General features: G+C 48.4%; 1 protein-coding gene across 2 annotated transcripts in view; it reads right to left on the bottom strand.

Annotated features, from left to right (window-relative positions):
• LOC129864247 (dixin-like) overlaps positions 1-19,163 on the bottom strand; it is a 180,362-nt gene that overhangs the window by 132,868 nt on the left and 28,331 nt on the right. For both annotated transcript variants that reach the window (XM_055936955.1, XM_055936954.1), the window contains exon 2: positions 11,995-12,124. In XM_055936955.1, coding sequence (XP_055792930.1) covers positions 11,995-12,124 — 130 coding nt within the window. The remainder of the gene's footprint in view (positions 1-11,994; positions 12,125-19,163) is intronic.

Genomic DNA, 19,163 nt, shown 5'->3' with positions numbered 1-19,163 from the left:
GTATGGTGTAGTGTGGTGTAGTATGGTGTAGTGTGGTGTAGTATGGTGTGGTGTAGTGTAGTATGGTGTAGTGTGGTGTAGTATGGTGTGGTGTAGTGTGGTGTAGTATGGTGTAGTGTAGTATGGTGTAGTATGGTGTGGTGTAGTATGGTGTAGTGTAGTATGGTGTAATATGGTGTGGTGTAGTGTGATGTAGTATGGTGTAGTGTAGTGTGGTGTAGTATGGTGTGGTGTAGTGTGGTGTAGTATGGTGTGGTGTAGTATGGTGTGGTGTAGTATGGTGTAGTGTGGTGTAGTATGGTGTGGTCTAGTGTAGTATGGTGTAGTATGGTGTGGTGTAGTATGGTGTGGTGTAGTATGGTGTAGTGTAGTGTGGTGTGGTGTAGTATGGTGAAGTATGGTGTGGTGTAGTATGGTGCGGTGTAGTATGGTGTGGTGTAGTGTGGTGTAGTATGGTGTAGTGAAGTATGGTGTAGTATGGTGAAGTATGGTGTGGTGTAGTATGGTGCGGTGTAGTATGGTGTGGTGTAGTATGGTGTAGTGTGGTGTGGTGTAGCGTGGTGTAGTGTAGTATGGTGTAGTGTGGTGTAGTATGGTGTGGTGTAGTGTGGTGTAGTATGGTGTAGTGTGGTGTAGTATGGTGTAGTGTAGTATGGTGTAGTGTGGTGTAGTATGGTGTGGTGTAGTATGGTGTGGTGTAGTATGGTGTAGTATGGTGTAGTATGGTGTGGTGTAGTATGGTGTGGTGTAGTATGGTGTGGTGTAGTATGGTGTGGTGTAGTATGGTGTGGTGTGGTGTAGTGTAGTATGGTGTGGTGTAGTGTGGTGTAGTATGGTGTAGTATGGTGTGGTGTAGTATGGTGTGGTGTAGTATGGTGTGGTGTAGTATGGTGTAGTATGGTGTGGTGTAGTATGGTGTAGTATGGTGTGGTGTAGTGTAGTATGGTGTAGTATGGTGTGGTGTAGTATGGTGTGGTCTAGTATGGTGTGGTGTAGTATGGTGTGGTGTAGTATGGTGTAGTATGGTGTAGTATGGTGTGGTGTAGTATGGTGTAGTATGGTGTGGTGTAGTGTGGTGTGGTCTAGTATGGTGTGGTGTAGTACGGTGTAGTATGGTGTGGTGTAGTATGGTGTGGTGTAGTATGGTGTGGTGTAGTATGGTGTAGTATAGTATGGTGTGGTGTAGTATGGTGTGGTGTAGTATGGTGTGGTGTGGTGTAGTGTGGTGTAGTGTGGTGTGGTGTAGTATGGTGTGGTGTAGTATGGTGTGGTGTAGTATGGTGTGGTGTAGTATGGTGTAGTATGGTGTAGTATGGTGTGGTGTAGTATGGTGTGGTGTAGTATGGTGTAGTATGGTGTAGTATGGTGTAGTATGGTGTAGTATGGTGTAATGTGGTGTGGTGTAGTATGGTGTAGCATGGTGTCGTGTAGTATGGGGTGGTGTAGTATGGTGTGGTGTAGTACGGTGTGGTGTGGTGTGGTGTGGTGTAGTGTAGTATGGTGTGGTGTAGTATGGTGTAGTATGGTGTGGTGTAGTATGGTGTAGTATGGTGTGGTGTAGTATGGTGTGGTGTAGTATGGTGTAGTATGGTGTAGTGTGGTGTGGTGTAGTGTGGTGTGGTGCAGTATGGTGTAGTATGGTGTGGTGTAGTATGGTTTGGTGTAGTATGGTGTGGTGTAGTATGGTGTGGTGTAGTATGGTGTAGTGTGGTGTAGTATGGTGTGGTGTAGTATGGTGTGGTGTAGTATGGCGTGGTGTAGTATGGTGTAGTATGGTGTAGTATGGTGTGGTGTAGTATGGTGTAGTATGGTGTAGTATGGTGTGGTGTAGTATGGTGTAGCATGGTGTAGTGTAGTATGGGGTTGGTGTAGTATGGTGTGGTGTAGTGTGGTGTAGTATGGTGTGGTGTAGTATGGTGTGGTATGGTGTGGTGTAGTATGGTGTAGTATGGTGTGGTATGGTGTGGTGTAGTGTGGTGTAGTATGGTGTGGTGTAGTATTGTGTGGTCTAGTATGGCGTGGTGTAGTATGGTGTGGTGTAGTATTGTGTGGTCTAGTATGGCGTGGTGTAGTATGGTGTGGTGTAGTATGGTGTGGTGTAGTGTGGTGTAGTATGGTGTGGTGTAGTGTGGTGTAGTATGGTGTGGTGTAGTATGGTGTGGTGTAGTGTAGTATGGTGTGGTATGGTGTGGTGTAGTATGGTGTGGTGTAGTATGGTGTGGTGTAGTATGGTGTGGTGTAGTGTGGTGTAGTATGGTGTGGTATGGTGTGGTGTAGTATGGTGTAGTGTAGTATGGTGTGGTGTAGTGTGGTGTAGTATGGTGTGGTGTAGTATGGTGTGGTGTAGTGTGGTGTGGTGTAGTATGGTGTGGTGTAGTATGGTGTAGTGTGGTGTGGTGTAGTATGGTGTGGTGTAGTATGGTGTGGTGTAGTATGGTGTAGTGTGGTGTGGTGTGGTGTAGTATGGTGTGGTGCTGAATGGTGTAGTGTAGTATGGTGTGGTGTGGTGTAGTGTAGTATGGTGTGGTGTAGTATGGTGTGGTGTGGTGTAGTATGGTGTAGTGTGGTGTAGTATGGTGTAGTGTAGTATGGTGTAGTGTGGTGTAGTATGGTGTAGTGTGGTGTAGTATGGTGTGGTGTAGTGTAGTATGGTGTAGTGTGGTGTAGTATGGTGTGGTGTAGTGTGGTGTAGTATGGTGTAGTGTAGTATGGTGTAGTATGGTGTGGTGTAGTATGGTGTAGTGTAGTATGGTGTAATATGGTGTGGTGTAGTGTGATGTAGTATGGTGTAGTGTAGTGTGGTGTAGTATGGTGTGGTGTAGTGTGGTGTAGTATGGTGTGGTGTAGTATGGTGTAGTGTGGTGTAGTATGGTGTGGTGTAGTGTAGTATGGTGTAGTATGGTGTGGTGTAGTATGGTGTGGTGTAGTATGGTGTAGTGTAGTGTGGTGTGGTGTAGTATGGTGAAGTATGGTGTGGTGTAGTATGGTGCGATGTAGTATGGTGTGGTGTAGTGTGGTGTAGTATGGTGTAGTGAAGTATGGTGTAGTATGGTGAAGTATGGTGTGGTGTAGTATGGTGCGGTGTAGTATGGTGTGGTGTAGTATGGTGTAGTGTGGTGTGGTGTAGCGTGGTGTAGTGTAGTATGGTGTAGTGTGGTGTAGTATGGTGTGGTGTAGTGTGGTGTAGTATGGTGTAGTGTGGTGTAGTATGGTGTAGTGTAGTATGGTGTAGTGTGGTGTAGTATGGTGTGGTGTAGTATGGTGTGGTGTAGTATGGTGTAGTATGGTGTGGTGTAGTATGGTGTGGTGTAGTATGGTGTGGTGTAGTATGGTGTGGTGTAGTATGGTGTGGTGTGGTGTAGTGTAGTATGGTGTGGTGTAGTGTGGTGTAGTATGGTGTAGTATGGTGTGGTGTAGTATGGTGTGGTGTAGTATGGTGTGGTGTAGTATGGTGTAGTATGGTGTGGTGTAGTATGGTGTAGTATGGTGTGGTGTAGTGTAGTATGGTGTAGTATGGTGTGGTGTAGTATGGTGTGGTCTAGTATGGTGTGGTGTAGTATGGTGTGGTGTAGTATGGTGTAGTATGGTGTAGTATGGTGTGGTGTAGTATGGTGTAGTATGGTGTGGTGTAGTGTGGTGTGGTCTAGTATGGTGTGGTGTAGTACGGTGTAGTATGGTGTGGTGTAGTATGGTGTGGTGTAGTATGGTGTGGTGTAGTATGGTGTAGTATAGTATGGTGTGGTGTAGTATGGTGTGGTGTAGTATGGTGTGGTGTAGTGTGGTGTAGTGTGGTGTGGTGTAGTATGGTGTGGTGTAGTATGGTGTGGTGTAGTATGGTGTGGTGTAGTATGGTGTAGTATGGTGTAGTATGGTGTGGTGTAGTATGGTGTAGTATGGTGTGGTGTAGTATGGTGTAGTATGGTGTAATGTGGTGTAGTATGGTGTAGTATGGTGTAGTATGGGGTGGTGTAGTATGGTGTAGCATGGTGTCGTGTAGTATGGGGTGGTGTAGTATGGTGTGGTGTAGTACGGTGTGGTGTGGTGTAGTGTGGTGTAGTATGGTGTGGTGTAGTATGGTGTGGTGTAGTATGGTGTGGTGTAGTGTGGTGTAGTATGGTGTGGTGTAGTATGGTGTGGTGTAGTATGGTGTGGTGTAGTATGGTGTAGTGTGGTGTAGTATGGTGTGGTGTAGTATGGTGTGGTGTAGTATGGTGTAGTATGGTGTAGTGTGGTGTGGTGTAGTGTGGTGAAGTATGGTGTAGTATGGTGTGGTGTAGTATGGTCTGGTGTAGTATGGTGTGGTGTAGTATGGTGTAGTGTGGTGTAGTATGGTGTGGTGTAGTATGGTGTGGTGTAGTATGGCGTGGTGTAGTATGGTGTAGTATGGTGTAGTATGGTGTAGTATGGTGTGGTGTAGTATGGTGTAGCATGGTGTCGTGTAGTATGGGGTTGGTGTAGTATGGTGTGGTGTAGTACGGTGTAGTATGGTGTGGTGTAGTATGGTGTGGTGTAGTATGGTGTGGTGTAGTATGGTGTGGTGTAGTATGGTGTGGTGTAGTATGGTGTGGTGTAGTATGGTGTGGTGTGGTCTAGTATGGTGTGGTGTAGTACGGTGTAGTATGGTGTGGTGTAGTATGGTGTGGTGTAGTATGGTGTAGTATGGTGTGGTGTAGTGTGGTGTAGTATGGTATGGTGTAGTATGGTGTGGTGTAGTATGGTGTAGTATGGTGTAGTATAGTATGGTGTGGTGTAGTATGGTGTGGTGTAGTATGGTGTGGTGTGGTGTAGTGTGGTGTAGTGTGGTGTGGTGTAGTATGGTGTGGTGTAGTATGGTGTGGTGTAGTATGGTGTGGTGTAGTATGGTGTAGTATGGTGTAGTATGGTGTAATGTGGTGTAGTATGGTGTAGTATGGTGTAGTATGGGGTGGTGTAGTATGGTGTAGCATGGTGTCGTGTAGTATGAGGTGGTGTAGTATGGTGTGGTGTAGTATTGTGTGGTCTAGTATGGCGTGGTGTAGTATGGTGTGGTGTAGTATGGTGTGGTGTAGTATGGTGTGGTGTAGTGTGGTGTAGTATGGTGTGGTGTAGTATGGTGTGGTGTAGTATGGTGTGGTGTAGTATGGTGTAGTGTGGTGTAGTATGGTGTGGTGTAGTATGGTGTGGTGTAGTATTGTGTAGTATGGTGTAGTGTGGTGTGGTGTAGTGTGGTGCAGTATGGTGTAGTATGGTGTGGTGTAGTATGGTCTGGTGTAGTATGGTGTGGTGTAGTATGGTGTGGTGTAGTATGGTGTAGTGTGGTGTAGTATGGTGTGGTGTAGTATGGTGTGGTGTAGTATGGCGTGGTGTAGTATGGTGTAGTATGGTGTGGTGTAGTATGGTGTAGTATGGTGTAGTATGGTGTGGTGTAGTATGGTGTAGCATGGTGTCGTGTAGTATGGGGTTGGTGTAGTATGGTGTGGTGTAGTACGGTGTGGTGTGGTGTAGTATGGTGTGGTGTAGTATGGTGTGGTGTAGTATGGTGTGGTGTAGTATGGTGTGGTGTAGTATGGTGTAGTGTGGTGTAGTATGGTGTGGTGTAGTATGGTGTGGTGTAGTGTGGTGTGGTGTAGTATGGTGTAGTATGGTGTGGTGTAGTATGGTGTGGTGTAGTATGGTGTGGTGTAGTATGGTGTGGTGTAGTATGGTGTAATATGGTGTAGTATGGTGTGGTGTAGTATGGTGTAGTATGGTGTGGTATGGTGTGGTGTAGTATGGTGTGGTGTAGTATGGTGTAGTATGGTGTGGTATGGTGTGGTGTAGTATGGTGTGGTATGGTGTGGTGTGGTATGGTGTAGTATGGTGTGGTGTAGTATGGTGTAGTATGGTGTGGTATGGTGTGGTGTAGTATGGTGTGGTGTAGTATGGTGTGGTGTAGTATGGTGTGGTATGGTGTGGTGTAGTATGGTGTAGTATGGTGTGGTGTCGTATGGTGTAGTATGGTGTGGTGTAGTATGGTGTGGTGTAGTATGGTGTGGTATGGTGTAGTATGGTGTGGTGTAGTATGGTGTGGTATGGTGTGATGTAGTATGGTGTGGTGTAGTATTGTGTGGTCTAGTATTGTGTGGTCTAGTATGGCGTGGTGTAGTATGGTGTGGTGTAGTATTGTGTGGTCTAGTATGGCGTGGTGTAGTATGGTGTGGTGTAGTATGGTGTGGTGTAGTGTGGTGTAGTATGGTGTGGTGTAGTATGGTGTGGTGTAGTATGGTGTGGTGTAGTGTAGTATGGTGTGGTATGGTGTGGTTTAGTATGGTGTAGTGTAGTATGGTGTGGTGTAGTATGGTGTAGTATGGTGTGGTGTAGTATGGTGTGGTGTAGTATGGTGTGGTGTAGTGTGGTGTGGTATGGTGTGGTGTAGTATGGTGTAGTGTGGTGTGGTGTAGTATGGTGTGGTGTAGTATGGTGTGGTGTAGTATGGTGTAGTGTGGTGTGGTGTGGTGTAGTATGGTGTGGTGCTGAATGGTGTAGTGTAGTATGGTGTGGTGTGGTGTGGTGTAGTGTAGTATGGTGTGGTGTAGTATGGTGTGGTGTAGTGTGGTGTGGTGTAGTATGGTGTAGTGTGGTGTTGTGTAGTATGGTGTAGTGTAGTATGGTGTAGTGTGGTGTAGTATGGTGTAGTGTGGTGTAGTATGGTGTGGTGTAGTATGGTGTAGTGTGGTGTAGTATGGTGTGGTGTAGTGTGGTGTAGTATGGTGTAGTGTAGTATGGTGTAGTATGGTGTGGTGTAGTATGGTGTAGTGTAGTATGGTGTAGTATGGTGTGGTGTAGTGTGATGTAGTATGGTGTAGTGTAGTGTGGTGTAGTATGGTGTGGTGTAGTGTGGTGTAGTATGGTGTGGTGTAGTATGGTGTGGTGTAGTATGGTGTAGTGTGGTGTAGTGTAGTATGGTGTAGTATGGTGTGGTGTAGTGTAGTATGGTGTAGTGTGGTGTAGTATGGTGTGGTGTAGTGTAGTATGGTGTAGAGTGGTGTAGTATGGTGTGGTGTAGTATGGTGTAGTGTAGTATGGTGTAGTGTGGTGTAGTGTGGTGTAGTATGGTGTAGTGTAGTGTGGTGTAGTATGGTGTGGTGTAGTGTGGTGTAGTATGGTGTAGTGTGGTGTGGTGTAGTGTGGTGTAGTATGGTGTGGTGTAGTGTGGTGTAGTATGGTGTAGTGTGGTGTGGTGTTGTGTGGTGTAGTATGGTGTGGTGTAGTGTAGTATGGTGTAGTATGGTGTGGTGTAGTATGGTGTGGTGTAGTGTGGTGTAGTATGGTGTAGTGTAGTATGGTGTGGTGTAGTATGGTGTGGTGTAGTGTGGTGTAGTATGGTGTGGTGTAGTGTAGTATGGTGTAGTGTAGTGTAGTGTAGTATGGTGTAGTGTAGTGTAGTGTAGTATGGTGTGGTGTAGTATGGTGTGGTGTAGTGTGGTGTAGTGTAGTATGGTGTAGTGTAGTATGGTGTAGTGTAGTATGGTGTAGTGTAGTGTAGTATGGTGTAGTGTAGTATGGTGTAGTGTAGTATGGTCTGGTGTAGTGTGGTGTAGTGTAGTATGGTGTAGTGTAGTATGATGTAGTGTAGTATGGTGTAGTGTAGTATGGTGTGGTGTAGTGTGGTGTAGTGTAGTATGGTGTGGTGTAGTATGGTGTAGTGTAGTATGGTGTAGTGTAGTATGGTCTGGTGTAGTGTGGTGTAGTGTAGTATGGTGTAGTGTAGTATGGTGTAGTGTAGTATGGTGTAGTGTAGTATGGTGTGGTGTAGTATGGTGTAGTATGGTGTGGTGTAGTGTAGTATGGTGTGGTGTAGTATGGTGTAGTGTAGTATGGTGTAGTGTAGTATGGTGTGGTGTAGTGTGGTGTAGTATGGTGTGGTGTAGTATGGTGTAGTGTAGTATGGTGTAGTGTAGTATGGTGTAGTGTAGTATGGTGTAGTATGGTGTAGTATGGTGTGGTGTAGTATGGTGTAGTGTAGTATGGTGTGGTGTAGTATGGTGTAGTGTAGTATGGTGTAGTGTAGTATGGTGTAGTATGGTGTAGTATGGTGTGGTGTAGTATGGTGTAGTGTAGTATGGTGTAGTGTAGTATGGTGTAGTATGGTGTAGTATGGTGTGGTGTAGTATGGTGTAGTGTAGTATGGTGTGGTGTAGTATGGTGTAGTGTAGTATGGTGTAGTGTAGTGTGGTGTAGTGTAGTGTGGTGTAGTGTGGTGTAGTATAGTGTGGTGTAGTATGGTGTAGTGTAGTATGGTGTAGTATGGTGTAGTGTAGTGTGGTGTGGTGTAGTATGGTGTAGTGTAGTGTGGTGTAGTGTGGTGTAGTATGGTGTAGTGTAGTGTGGTGTAGTGTGGTGTAGTATGGTGTAGTGTAGTGTGGTATGGTGTGGTGTAGTATGGTGTAGTGTAGTGTGGTGTAGTGTGGTGTAGTATGGTGTAGTGTAGTGTGGTGTAGTGTAGTGTAGTATGGTGTGGTGTAGTATGGTGTAGTGTAGTATGGTGTAGTGTAGTGTAGTATGGTGTGGTGTAGTGTAGTATTGTGTAGTATGGTGTGGTGCTGAATGGTGTTTTGTAGTCTGCAGTGGTGGGTGTGGTATATAGTTTGTGGTAAGTGTTGTTGTGTGGTGTGTGTGTGTGTGTGTGTGTGTGTGTGTGTGTGTGTGGTAGGAGTGAAGTGTGTGTGTGTGTGTGTGTGTGTGTGTGTGTGTGTGTGTGTGTGTGTGTGTGTGTGTGTGTGTGTGTGTGTGTGTGTGTGTGTGTGTGTGTGTGTGTGTGTGGTAGGAGTGAAGTGTGTGTTGTGTGATATCTGTGTGTGTGTGTGTGTGTGTGTGTGTGTGTGTGTGTGTGTGTGTGTGTGTGTGTGTGTGTGTGTGTGTGTGTGTGTGTGTGTGTGTGTGTGGTAGGAGTGAAGTGTGTGTTGTGTGATATCTGTGTGTGTGTGTGTGTGTGTGTGTGTGTGTGTGTGTGTGTGTGTGTGTGTGTGTGTGTGTGTGTGTGTGTGTGTGTGTGTGTGTGTGGTAGGAGTGAAGTGTGTGTTGTGTGATATCTGTGTGTGTGTGTGTGTGTGTGTGTGTGTGTGTGTGTGTGTGTGTGTGTGTGTGTGTGTGTGGTAGGAGTGAAGTGTGTGTTGTGTGATATCTGTGTGTGTGTGTGTGTGTGTGTGTGTGTGTGTGTGTGTGTGTGTGTGTGTGTGTGTGTGTGTGTGTGTGTGTGTGTGGTAGGAGTGAAGTGTGTGTTGTGTGATATCTGTGTGTGTGTGTGTGTGTGTGTGTGTGTGTGTGTGTGTGTGTGTGTGTGTGTGTGTGTGTGTGTGTGTGTGTGTGTGTGTGTGTGTGTGTGTGTGTGTGTGTGGTAGGAGTGAAGTGTGTGTTGTGTGATATCTGTGTGTGTGTGTGTGTGTGTGTGTGTGTGTGTGTGTGTGTGTGTGTGTGTGTGTGTGTGTGTGTGTGTGTGTGTGTGGTAGGAGTGAAGTGTGTGTTGTGTGATATCTGTGTGTGTGTGTGTGTGTGTGTGTGTGTGTGTGTGTGTGTGTGTGTGTGTGTGTGTGTGTGTGTGGTAGGAGTGAAGTGTGTGTTGTGTGATATCTGTGTGTGTGTGTGTGTGTGTGTGTGTGTGTGTGTGTGTGTGTGTGTGTGTGTGTGTGTGTGTGTGTGTGTGTGTGTGTGTGTGTGTGTGTGTGATGTGTGTGTTATGGTAGGTGTGATGTGTGTGTTATGGTAGGTGTGTGTTGTGGTAGGTGTGATGTGTGTGTTATGGTAGGTGTGTGTTGTGGTAGGTGTGATGTGTGTGTTGTGGTGTGTGTGTGTGTGTGTGTGTGTGTGTGTGTGGTGTGTGGTGTGGTAGGTGTGATGTGTGTGTGTTATGGTAGGTGTGTGTTGTGGTGGTGTGGTGTGTGTGTGTGTGTGTGTGTGTGTGGTAGGTGTGATGTGTGTGTTATGGTAGGTGTGTGTTATGGTAGGTGTGTGTTGTGGTGGTGTGGTGTGTGTGTGTGTGTGTGTGTGTGTGTGTGTGTGGTAGGTGTGATGTGTGTGTTATGGTAGGTGTGTGTTATGGTAGGTGTGTGTTATGGTGGTGTGTGTTATGGTAGGTGTGTGTTATGGTAGGTGTGTGTTATGGTGGTGTGTGTTATGGTAGGTGTGTGTTGTGGTGGTGTGGTGTGTGTGTGTGTGTGTGTGTGTGTGGTAGGTGTGATGTGTGTGTTATGGTAGGTGTGTGTTATGGTAGGTGTGTGTTATGGTAGGTGTGTGTTATGGTAGGTGTGTGTTATGGTGGTGTGTGTTATGGTAGGTGTGTGTTATGGTAGGTGTGTGTTATGGTGGTGTGTGTTATGGTGGTGTGTGTTATGGTAGGTGTGTGTTATGGTGGTGTGTGTTATGGTGGTGTGTGTTATGGTAGGTGTGTGTTATGGTGGTGTGTGTTATGGTAGGTGTGTGTTATGGTAGGTGTGTGTTATGGTAGGTGTGTGTTATGGTAGGTGTGTGTTATGGTGGTGTGTGTTATGGTGGTGTGTGTTATGGTGGTGTGTGTTATGGTAGGTGTGTGTTATGGTGGTGTGTGTTATGGTGGTGTGTGTTATGGTAGGTGTGTGTTATGGTGGTGTGTGTTATGGTGGTGTGTGTTATGGTAGGTGTGTGTTATGGTAGGTGTGTGTTATGGTGGTGTGTGTTATGGTGGTGTGTGTTATGGTAGGTGTGTGTTATGGTAGGTGTGTGTTATGGTAGGTGTGTGTTATGGTAGGTGTGTGTTATGGTAGGTGTGTGTTATGGTAGGTGTGTGTTGTGGTGGTGTGGTGTGTGTGTGTGTGTGTGTGTGTGTGTGTGGTAGGTGTGATGTGTGTGTTATGGTAGGTGTGTGTTATGGTGGTGTGTGTTATGGTAGGTGTGTGTTATGGTAGGTGTGTGTTATGGTAGGTGTGTGTTATGGTGGTGTGTGTTATGGTAGGTGTGTGTTGTGGTGGTGTGGTGTGTGTGTGTGTGTGTGTGTGTGTGGTAGGTGTGATGTGTGTGTTATGGTAGGTGTGTGTTATGGTGGTGTGTGTTATGGTGGTGTGTGTTATGGTGGTGTGTGTTATGGTGGTGTGTGTTATGGTGGTGTGTGTTATGGTGGTGTGTGTTATGGTAGGTGTGTGTTATGGTAGGTGTGTGTTATGGTAGGTGTGTGTTATGGTAGGTGTGTGTTATGGTAGGTGTGTGTTATGGTAGGTGTGTGTTATGGTGGTGTGTGTTATGGTGGTGTGTGTTATGGTAGGTGTGTGTTATGGTAGGTGTGTGTTATGGTAGGTGTGTGTTATGGTAGGTGTGTGTTATGGTAGGTGTGTGTTATGGTGGTGTGTGTTATGGTAGGTGTGTGTTATGGTAGGTGTGTGTTATGGTAGGTGTGTGTTATGGTAGGTGTGATGTGTGTGTTATGGTAGGTGTGTGTTATGGTGGTGTGTGTTATGGTGGTGTGTGTTATGGTGGTGTGTGTTATGGTGGTGTGTGTTATGGTAGGTGTGTGTTATGGTGGTGTGTGTTATGGTAGGTGTGTGTTATGGTAGGTGTGTGTTATGGTAGGTGTGTGTTATGGTGGTGTGTGTTATGGTGGTGTGTGTTATGGTGGTGTGTGTTATGGTAGGTGTGTGTTATGGTGGTGTGTGTTATGGTAGGTGTGTGTTATGGTAGGTGTGTGTTATGGTAGGTGTGTGTTATGGTAGGTGTGTGTTATGGTAGGTGTGTGTTATGGTAGGTGTGTGTTATGGTGGTGTGTGTTATGGTAGGTGTGTGTTATGGTAGGTGTGTGTTATGGTGGTGTGTGTTATGGTAGGTGTGTGTTATGGTAGGTGTGTGTTATGGTGGTGTGTGTTATGGTAGGTGTGTGTTATGGTGGTGTGTGTTATGGTGGTGTGTGTTATGGTAGGTGTGTGTTATGGTGGTGTGTGTTATGGTAGGTGTGTGTTATGGTAGGTGTGTGTTATGGTGGTGTGTGTTATGGTGGTGTGTGTGAGTACTAACCCACTATCTCCACCAGGTGTGATAACACCACTCCATCCTGCAGGTCGACTCTGAGGTCTGTGATGGGCTTCAGGCCTGGTCGCCTCTTCAGCTGGCTGTTCACCCAAACCACATAGGTTGATAGCTGCTGCTACACACACACACACACACACACACACACACACACACACACACACACACACACACACACACACACACACACACACACACACACACACACACACACACACACACACACACACACACACACACAGCTTCAAAACATGTTTAAAGTTGTAACTTTGACCTCAAATCATTTTGATATTATAGATAGTCATTGCTTACATCCAGAGCTCTATCAATGCATTTGACAGTAATATGGTTAGCGTTGGGGTTGGATTTAAAGACCCAGGGATCCTGGTGATGTAACAACATAAAACAACTATTGTGTTACCATGAAGTAGAGCTGGGACGATAAACCCACCACTTACCATGAAGTAGAGCTGGGACGATAAACCCACCACTTACCATGAAGTAGAGCTGGGACGATAAACCCACCACTTACCATGAAGTAGAGCTGGGACGATAAACCCACCACTTACCATGAAGTAGAGCTGGGACGATAAACCCACCACTTACCATGAAGTAGAGCTGGGACGATAAACCCACCACTTACCATGAAGTAGAGCTGGGACGATAAACCCACCACTTACCACGAAGTAGAGCTGGGACGATAAACCCACCACTTACCATGAAGTAGAGCAGGGACGATAAACCCACCACTTACCATGAAGTAGAGCTGGGACGATAAACCCACCACTTACCACGAAGTAGAGCTGGGACGATAAACCCACCACTTACCATGAAGTAGAGCTGGGACGATAAACCCACCACTTACCATGAAGTAGAGCTGGGACGATAAACCCACCACTTACCATGAAGTAGAGCTGGGACGATAAACCCACCACTTACCATGAAGTAGAGCTGGGACGATAAACCCACCACTTACCATGAAGTAGAGCTGGGACGATAAACCCTCCACTTACCATGAAGTAGAGCTGGGACGATAAACCCACCACTTACCATGAAGTAGAGCAGGGACGATAAACCCACCACTTACCATGAAGTAGAGCTGGGACGATAAACCCACCACTTACCATGAAGTAGAGCTGGGACGATAAACCCACCACTTACCATGAAGTAGAGCAGGGACGATAAACCCACCACTTACCACGAAGTAGAGCTGGGACGATAAACCCACCACTTACCATGAAGTAGAGCTGGGACGATAAACCCACCACTTACCATGAAGTAGAGCTGGGACGATAAACCCTCCACTTACCATGAAGTAGAGCTGGGACGATAAACCCACCACTTACCATGAAGTAGAGCAGGGACGATAAACCCACCACTTACCATGAAGTAGAGCTGGGACGATAAACCCACCACTTACCATGAAGTAGAGCTGGGACGATAAACCCACCACTTACCATGAAGTAGAGCTGGGACGATAAACCCACCACTTACCATGAAGTAGAGCTGGGACGATAAACCCACCACTTACCATGAAGTAGAGCTGGGACGATAAACCCACCACTTACCATGAAGTAGAGCTGGGACGATAAACCCACCACTTACCATGAAGTAGAGCTGGGACGATAAACCCACCACTTACCATGAAGTAGAGCTGGGACGATAAACCCACCACTTACCATGAAGTAGAGCTGGGACGATAAACCCACCACTTACCATGAAGTAGAGCTGGGACGATAAACCCTCCACTTACCATGAAGTAGAGCTGGGACGATAAACCCACCACTTACCATGAAGTAGAGCTGGGACGATAAACCCACCACTTACCACGAAGTAGAGCTGGGACGATAAACCCACCACTTACCATGAAGTAGAGCAGGGACGATAAACCCACCACCTACCATGAAGTAGAGCTGGGACGATAAACCCACCACTTACCATGAAGTAGAGCTGGGACGATAAACCCACCACTTACCATGAAGTAGAGCTGGGACGATAAACCCACCACTTACCATGAAGTAGAGCTGGGACGATAAACCCACCACTTACCATGAAGTAGAGCTGGGACGATAAACCCACCACTTACCATGAAGTAGAGCTGGGACGATAAACCCACCACTTACCATGAAGTAGAGCTGGGACGATAAACCCACCACTTACCATGAAGTAGAGCTGGGACGATAAACCCACCACTTACCATGAAGTAGAGCTGGGACGATAAACCCACCACTTACCATGAAGTAGAGCAGGGACGATAAACCCACCACTTACCATGAAGTAGAGCTGGGACGATAAACCCTCCACTTACCATGAAGTAGAGCTGGGACGATAAACCCACCACTTACCATGAAGTAGAGCAGGGACGATAAACCCACCACTTACCATGAAGTAGAGCTGGGACGATAAACACACCACTTACCATGAAGTAGAGCTGGGACGATAAACCCACCACTTACCATGAAGTAGAGCTGGGACGATAAACCCACCACTTACCATGAAGTAGAGCTGGGACGATAAACACACCACTTACCATGAAGTAGAGCTGGGACGATAAACCCACCACTTACCATGAAGTAGAGCTGGGACGATAAACCCACCACTTACCATGAAGTAGAGCTGGGACGATAAACCCACCACTTACCATGAAGTAGAGCTGGGACGATAAACCCACCGCCTAGCACCAGCTGTCTCTCTCTCCTCCCTGCTGCAGCTAGTGACTGTGTGACTAACACCAGCTGTCTCTCTCTCCTCCCTGCTACAGCTAGTGACTGTGTGACTAGCACCAGCTGTCTCTCTCTCCTCCCTGCTGCAGCTAGTGACTGTGACTAACACCAGCTGTCTCTCTCTCCTCCCTGCTACAGCTAGTGACTGTGTGACTAGCACCAGCTGTCTCTCTCTCCTCCCTGCTGTCTCTCTCTCCTCCCTGCTACAGCTAGTGACTGTGTGACTAGCACCAGCTGTCTCTCTCTCCTCCCTGCTACAGCTAGTGACTGTGTGACTAGCACCAGCTGTCTCTCTCTCCTCCCTGCTACAGCTAGTGACTGTGTGACTAGCACCAGCTGTCTCTCTCTCCTCCCTGCTGTCTCTCTCTACTCCCTGCTACAGCTAGTGACTGTGACTAGCACCAGCTGTCTCTCTCTCCTCCCTGCTACAGCTAGTGACTGTGTGACTAGCACCAGCTGTCTCTCTCTCCTCCCTGCTACAGCTAGTGACTGTGACTAACACCAGCTGTCTCTCTCTCCTCCCTGCTACAGCTAGTGACTGTGTGACTAACACCAGCTGTCTCTCTCTCCTCCCTGCTGTCTCTCTCTCCTCCCTGCTACAGCTAGTGACTGTGTGACTAGCACCAGCTGTCTCTCGCTCCTCCCTGCTGCAGCTAGTGACTGTGTGACTAGCACCAGCTGTCTCTCTCTCCTCCCTGCTGTCTCTCTCTCCTCCCTGCTACAGCTAGTGACTGTGTGACTAGCACCAGCTGTCTCTCTCTCCTCCCTGCTACAGCTAGTGACTGTGTGACTAACACCAGCTGTCTCTCTCTCCTCCCTGCTGCAGCTAGTGACTGTGTGACTAGCACCAGCTGTCTCTCTCTCCTCCCTGCTACAGCTAGTGACTGTGTGACTAGCACCAGCTGTCTCTCTCTCCTCCCTGCTACAGCTAGTGACTGTGTGACTAACACCAGCTGTCTCTCTCTCCTCCCTGCTGCAGCTAGTGACTGTGTGACTAGCACCAGCTGTCTCTCTCTCCTCCCTGCTACAGCTAGTGACTGTGACTAGCACCAGCTGTCTCTCTCTCCTCCCTGCTGCAGCTAGTGACTGTGTGACTAGCACCAGCTGTCTCTCTCTCCTCCCTGCTACAGCTAGTGACTGTGACTAGCACCAGCTGTCTCTCTCTCCTCCCTGCTACAGCTAGTGACTGTGACTAACACCAGCTGTCTCTCTCTCCTCCCTGCTACAGCTAGTGACTGTGTGACTAACACCAGCTGTCTCTCGCTCCTCCCTGCTGTCTCTCGCTCCTCCCTGCTGCAGCTAGTGACTGTGTGACTAGCACCAGCTGTCTCTCTCTCCTCCCTGCTGTCTCTCTCTCCTCCCTGCTGCAGCTAGTGACTGTGTGACTAGCACCAGCTGTCTCTCGCTCCTCCCTGCTGTCTCTCTCTCCTCCCTGCTGTCTCTCTCTCCTCCCTGCTGTCTCTCTCTCCTCCCTGCTGTCTCTCTCTCCTCCCTGCTACAGCTAGTGACTGTGACTAACACCAGCTGTCTCTCTCTCCTCCCTGCTACAGCTAGTGACTGTGTGACTAACACCAGCTGTCTCTCTCTCCTCCCTGCTACAGCTAGTGACTGTGACTAGCACCAGCTGTCTCTCTCTCCTCCCTGCTGTCTCTCTCTCCTCCCTGCTACAGCTAGTGACTGTGACTAGCACCAGCTGTCTCTCTCTCCTCCCTGCTGTCTCTCTCTCCTCCCTGCTACAGCTAGTGACTGTGTGACTAGCACCAGCTGTCTCTCTCTCCTCCCTGCTGTCTCTCTCTCCTCCCTGCTACAGCTAGTGACTGTGTGACTAACACCAGCTGTCTCTCTCTCCTCCCTGCTACAGCTAGTGACTGTGTGACTAACACCAGCTGTCTCTCTCTCCTCCCTGCTACAGCTAGTGACTGTGTGACTAGCACCAGCTGTCTCTCTCTCCTCCCTGCTACAGCTAGTGACTGTGTGACTAGCACCAGCTGTCTCTCTCTCCTCCCTGCTACAGCTAGTGAATGTGTGACTAACACCAGCTGTCTCTCTCTCCTCCCTGCTACAGCTAGTGACTGTGACTAGCACCAGCTGTCTCTCTCTCCTCCCTGCTGTCTCTCTCTCCTCCCTGCTACAGCTAGTGAATGTGTGACTAACACCAGCTGTCTCTCTCTCCTCCCTGCTACAGCTAGTGACTGTGTGACTAGCACCAGCTGTCTCTCTCTCCTCCCTGCTACAGCTAGTGACTGTGACTAGCACCAGCTGTCTCTCTCTCCTCCCTGCTGCAGCTAGTGACTGTGTGACTAACACCAGCTGTCTCTCTCTCCTCCCTGCTACAGCTAGTGACTGTGTGACTAACACCAGCTGTCTCTCTCTCCTCCCTGCTGTCTCTCTCTCCTCCCTGCTGCAGCTAGTGACTGTGTGACTAACACCAGCTGTCTCTCTCTCCTCCCTGCTACAGCTAGTGACTGTGTGACTAGCACCAGCTGTCTCTCTCTCCTCCCTGCTACAGCTAGTGACTGTGACTAGCACCAGCTGTCTCTCTCTCCTCCCTGCTGTCTCTCTCTCCTCCCTGCTGCAGCTAGTGACTGTGTGACTAGCACCAGCTGTCTCTCTCTCCTCCCTGCTGTCTCTCTCTCCTCCCTGCTACAGCTAGTGACTGTGTGACTAGCACCAGCTGTCTCTCTCTACTCCCTGCTACAGCTAGTGACTGTGACTAGCACCAGCTGTCTCTCTCTCCTCCCTGCTACAGCTAGTGACTGTGTGACTAACACCAGCTGTCTCTCTCTCCTCCCTGCTACAGCTAGTGACTGTGTGACTAACACCAGCTGTCTCTCTCTCCTCCCTGCTACAGCTAGTGACTGTGTGACTAGCACCAGCTGTCTCTCTCTCCTCCCTGCTACAGCTAGTGACTGTGACTAGCACCAGCTGTCTCTCTCTCCTCCCTGCTACAGCTAGTGACTGTGACTAACACCAGCTGTCTCTCTCTCCTCCCTGCTACAGCTAGTGACTGTGTGACTAACACCAGCTGTCTCTCTCTCCTCCCTGCTGTCTCTCTCTCCTCCCTGCTACAGCTAGTGACTGAGTGACTAGCACCAGCTGTCTCTCGCTCCTCCCTGCTGTCTCTCTCTCCTCCCTGCTGTCTCTCTCTCCTCCCTGCTGTCTCTCTCTCCTCCCTGCTGTCTCTCTCTCCTCCCTGCTACAGCTAGTGACTGTGTCACTAGCACCAGCTGTCTCTCTCTCCTCCCTGCTACAGCTAGTGACTGTGTGACTAGCACCAGCTGTCTCTCTCTCCTCCCTGCTACAGCTAGTGACTGTGTGACTAACACCAGCTGTCTCTCTCTCCTCCCTGCTGTCTCTCTCTCCTCCCTGCTACAGCTAGTGACTGTGTGACTAACACAAGCTGTCTCTCTCTCCTCCCTGCTACAGCTAGTGACTGTGTGACTAACACCAGCTGTCTCTCTCTCCTCCCTGCTACAGCTAGTGACTGTGTGACTAGCACCAGCTGTCTCTCTCTACTCCCTGCTACAGCTAGTCACTGTGACTAGCACCAGCTGTCTCTCTCTCCTCCCTGCTGTCTCTCTCTCCTCCCTGCTACAGCTAGTGACTGTGTGACTAGCACCAGCTGTCTCTCTCTCCTCCCTGCTACAGCTAGTGACTGTGACTAGCACCAGCTGTCTCTCTCTCCTCCCTGCTACAGCTAGTGACTGTGTGACTAGCACCAGCTGTCTCTCTCTCCTCCCTGCTACAGCTAGTGACTGTGACTAACACCAGCTGTCTCTCTCTCCTCCCTGCTACAGCTAGTGACTGTGACTAACACCAGCTGTCTCTCTCTCCTCCCTGCTACAGCTAGTGACTGTGTGACTAACACCAGCTGTCTCTCTCTCCTCCCTGCTACAGCTAGTGACTGTGACTAGCACCAGCTGTCTCTCTCTCCTCCCTGCTGCAGCTAGTGACTGTGTGACTAACACCAGCTGTCTCTCTCTCCTCCCTGCTGTCTCTCTCTCCTCCCTGCTACAGCTAGTGACTGTGTGACTAACACCAGCTGTCTCTCTCTCCTCCCTGCTACAGCTAGTGACTGTGACTAGCACCAGCTGTCTCTCTCTCCTCCCTGCTACAGCTAGTGACTGTGACTAACACCAGCTGTCTCTCTCTCCTCCCTGCTACAGCTAGTGACTGTGACTAACACCAGCTGTCTCTCTCTCCTCCCTGCTGCAGCTAGTGACTGTGACTAACACCAGCTGTCTCTCTCTCCTCCCTGCTGTCTCTCTCTCCTCCCTGCTGCAGCTAGTGACTGTGTGACTAGCACCAGCTGTCTCTCTCTCCTCCCTGCTACAGCTAGTGACTGTGTGACTAGCACCAGCTGTCTCTCTCTCCTCCCTGCTACAGCTAGTGACTGTGACTAGCACCAGCTGTCTCTCTCTCCTCCCTGCTACA

Source organism: Salvelinus fontinalis, chromosome 10 (assembly GCF_029448725.1).
Source record: "Salvelinus fontinalis isolate EN_2023a chromosome 10, ASM2944872v1, whole genome shotgun sequence".
In the NCBI taxonomy this organism is placed as follows: domain Eukaryota; kingdom Metazoa; phylum Chordata; class Actinopteri; order Salmoniformes; family Salmonidae; genus Salvelinus; species Salvelinus fontinalis.
The sequence above is the reverse complement of the archived record's forward strand: the minus strand, read 5'-3'. Positions and strand labels throughout refer to the sequence as shown.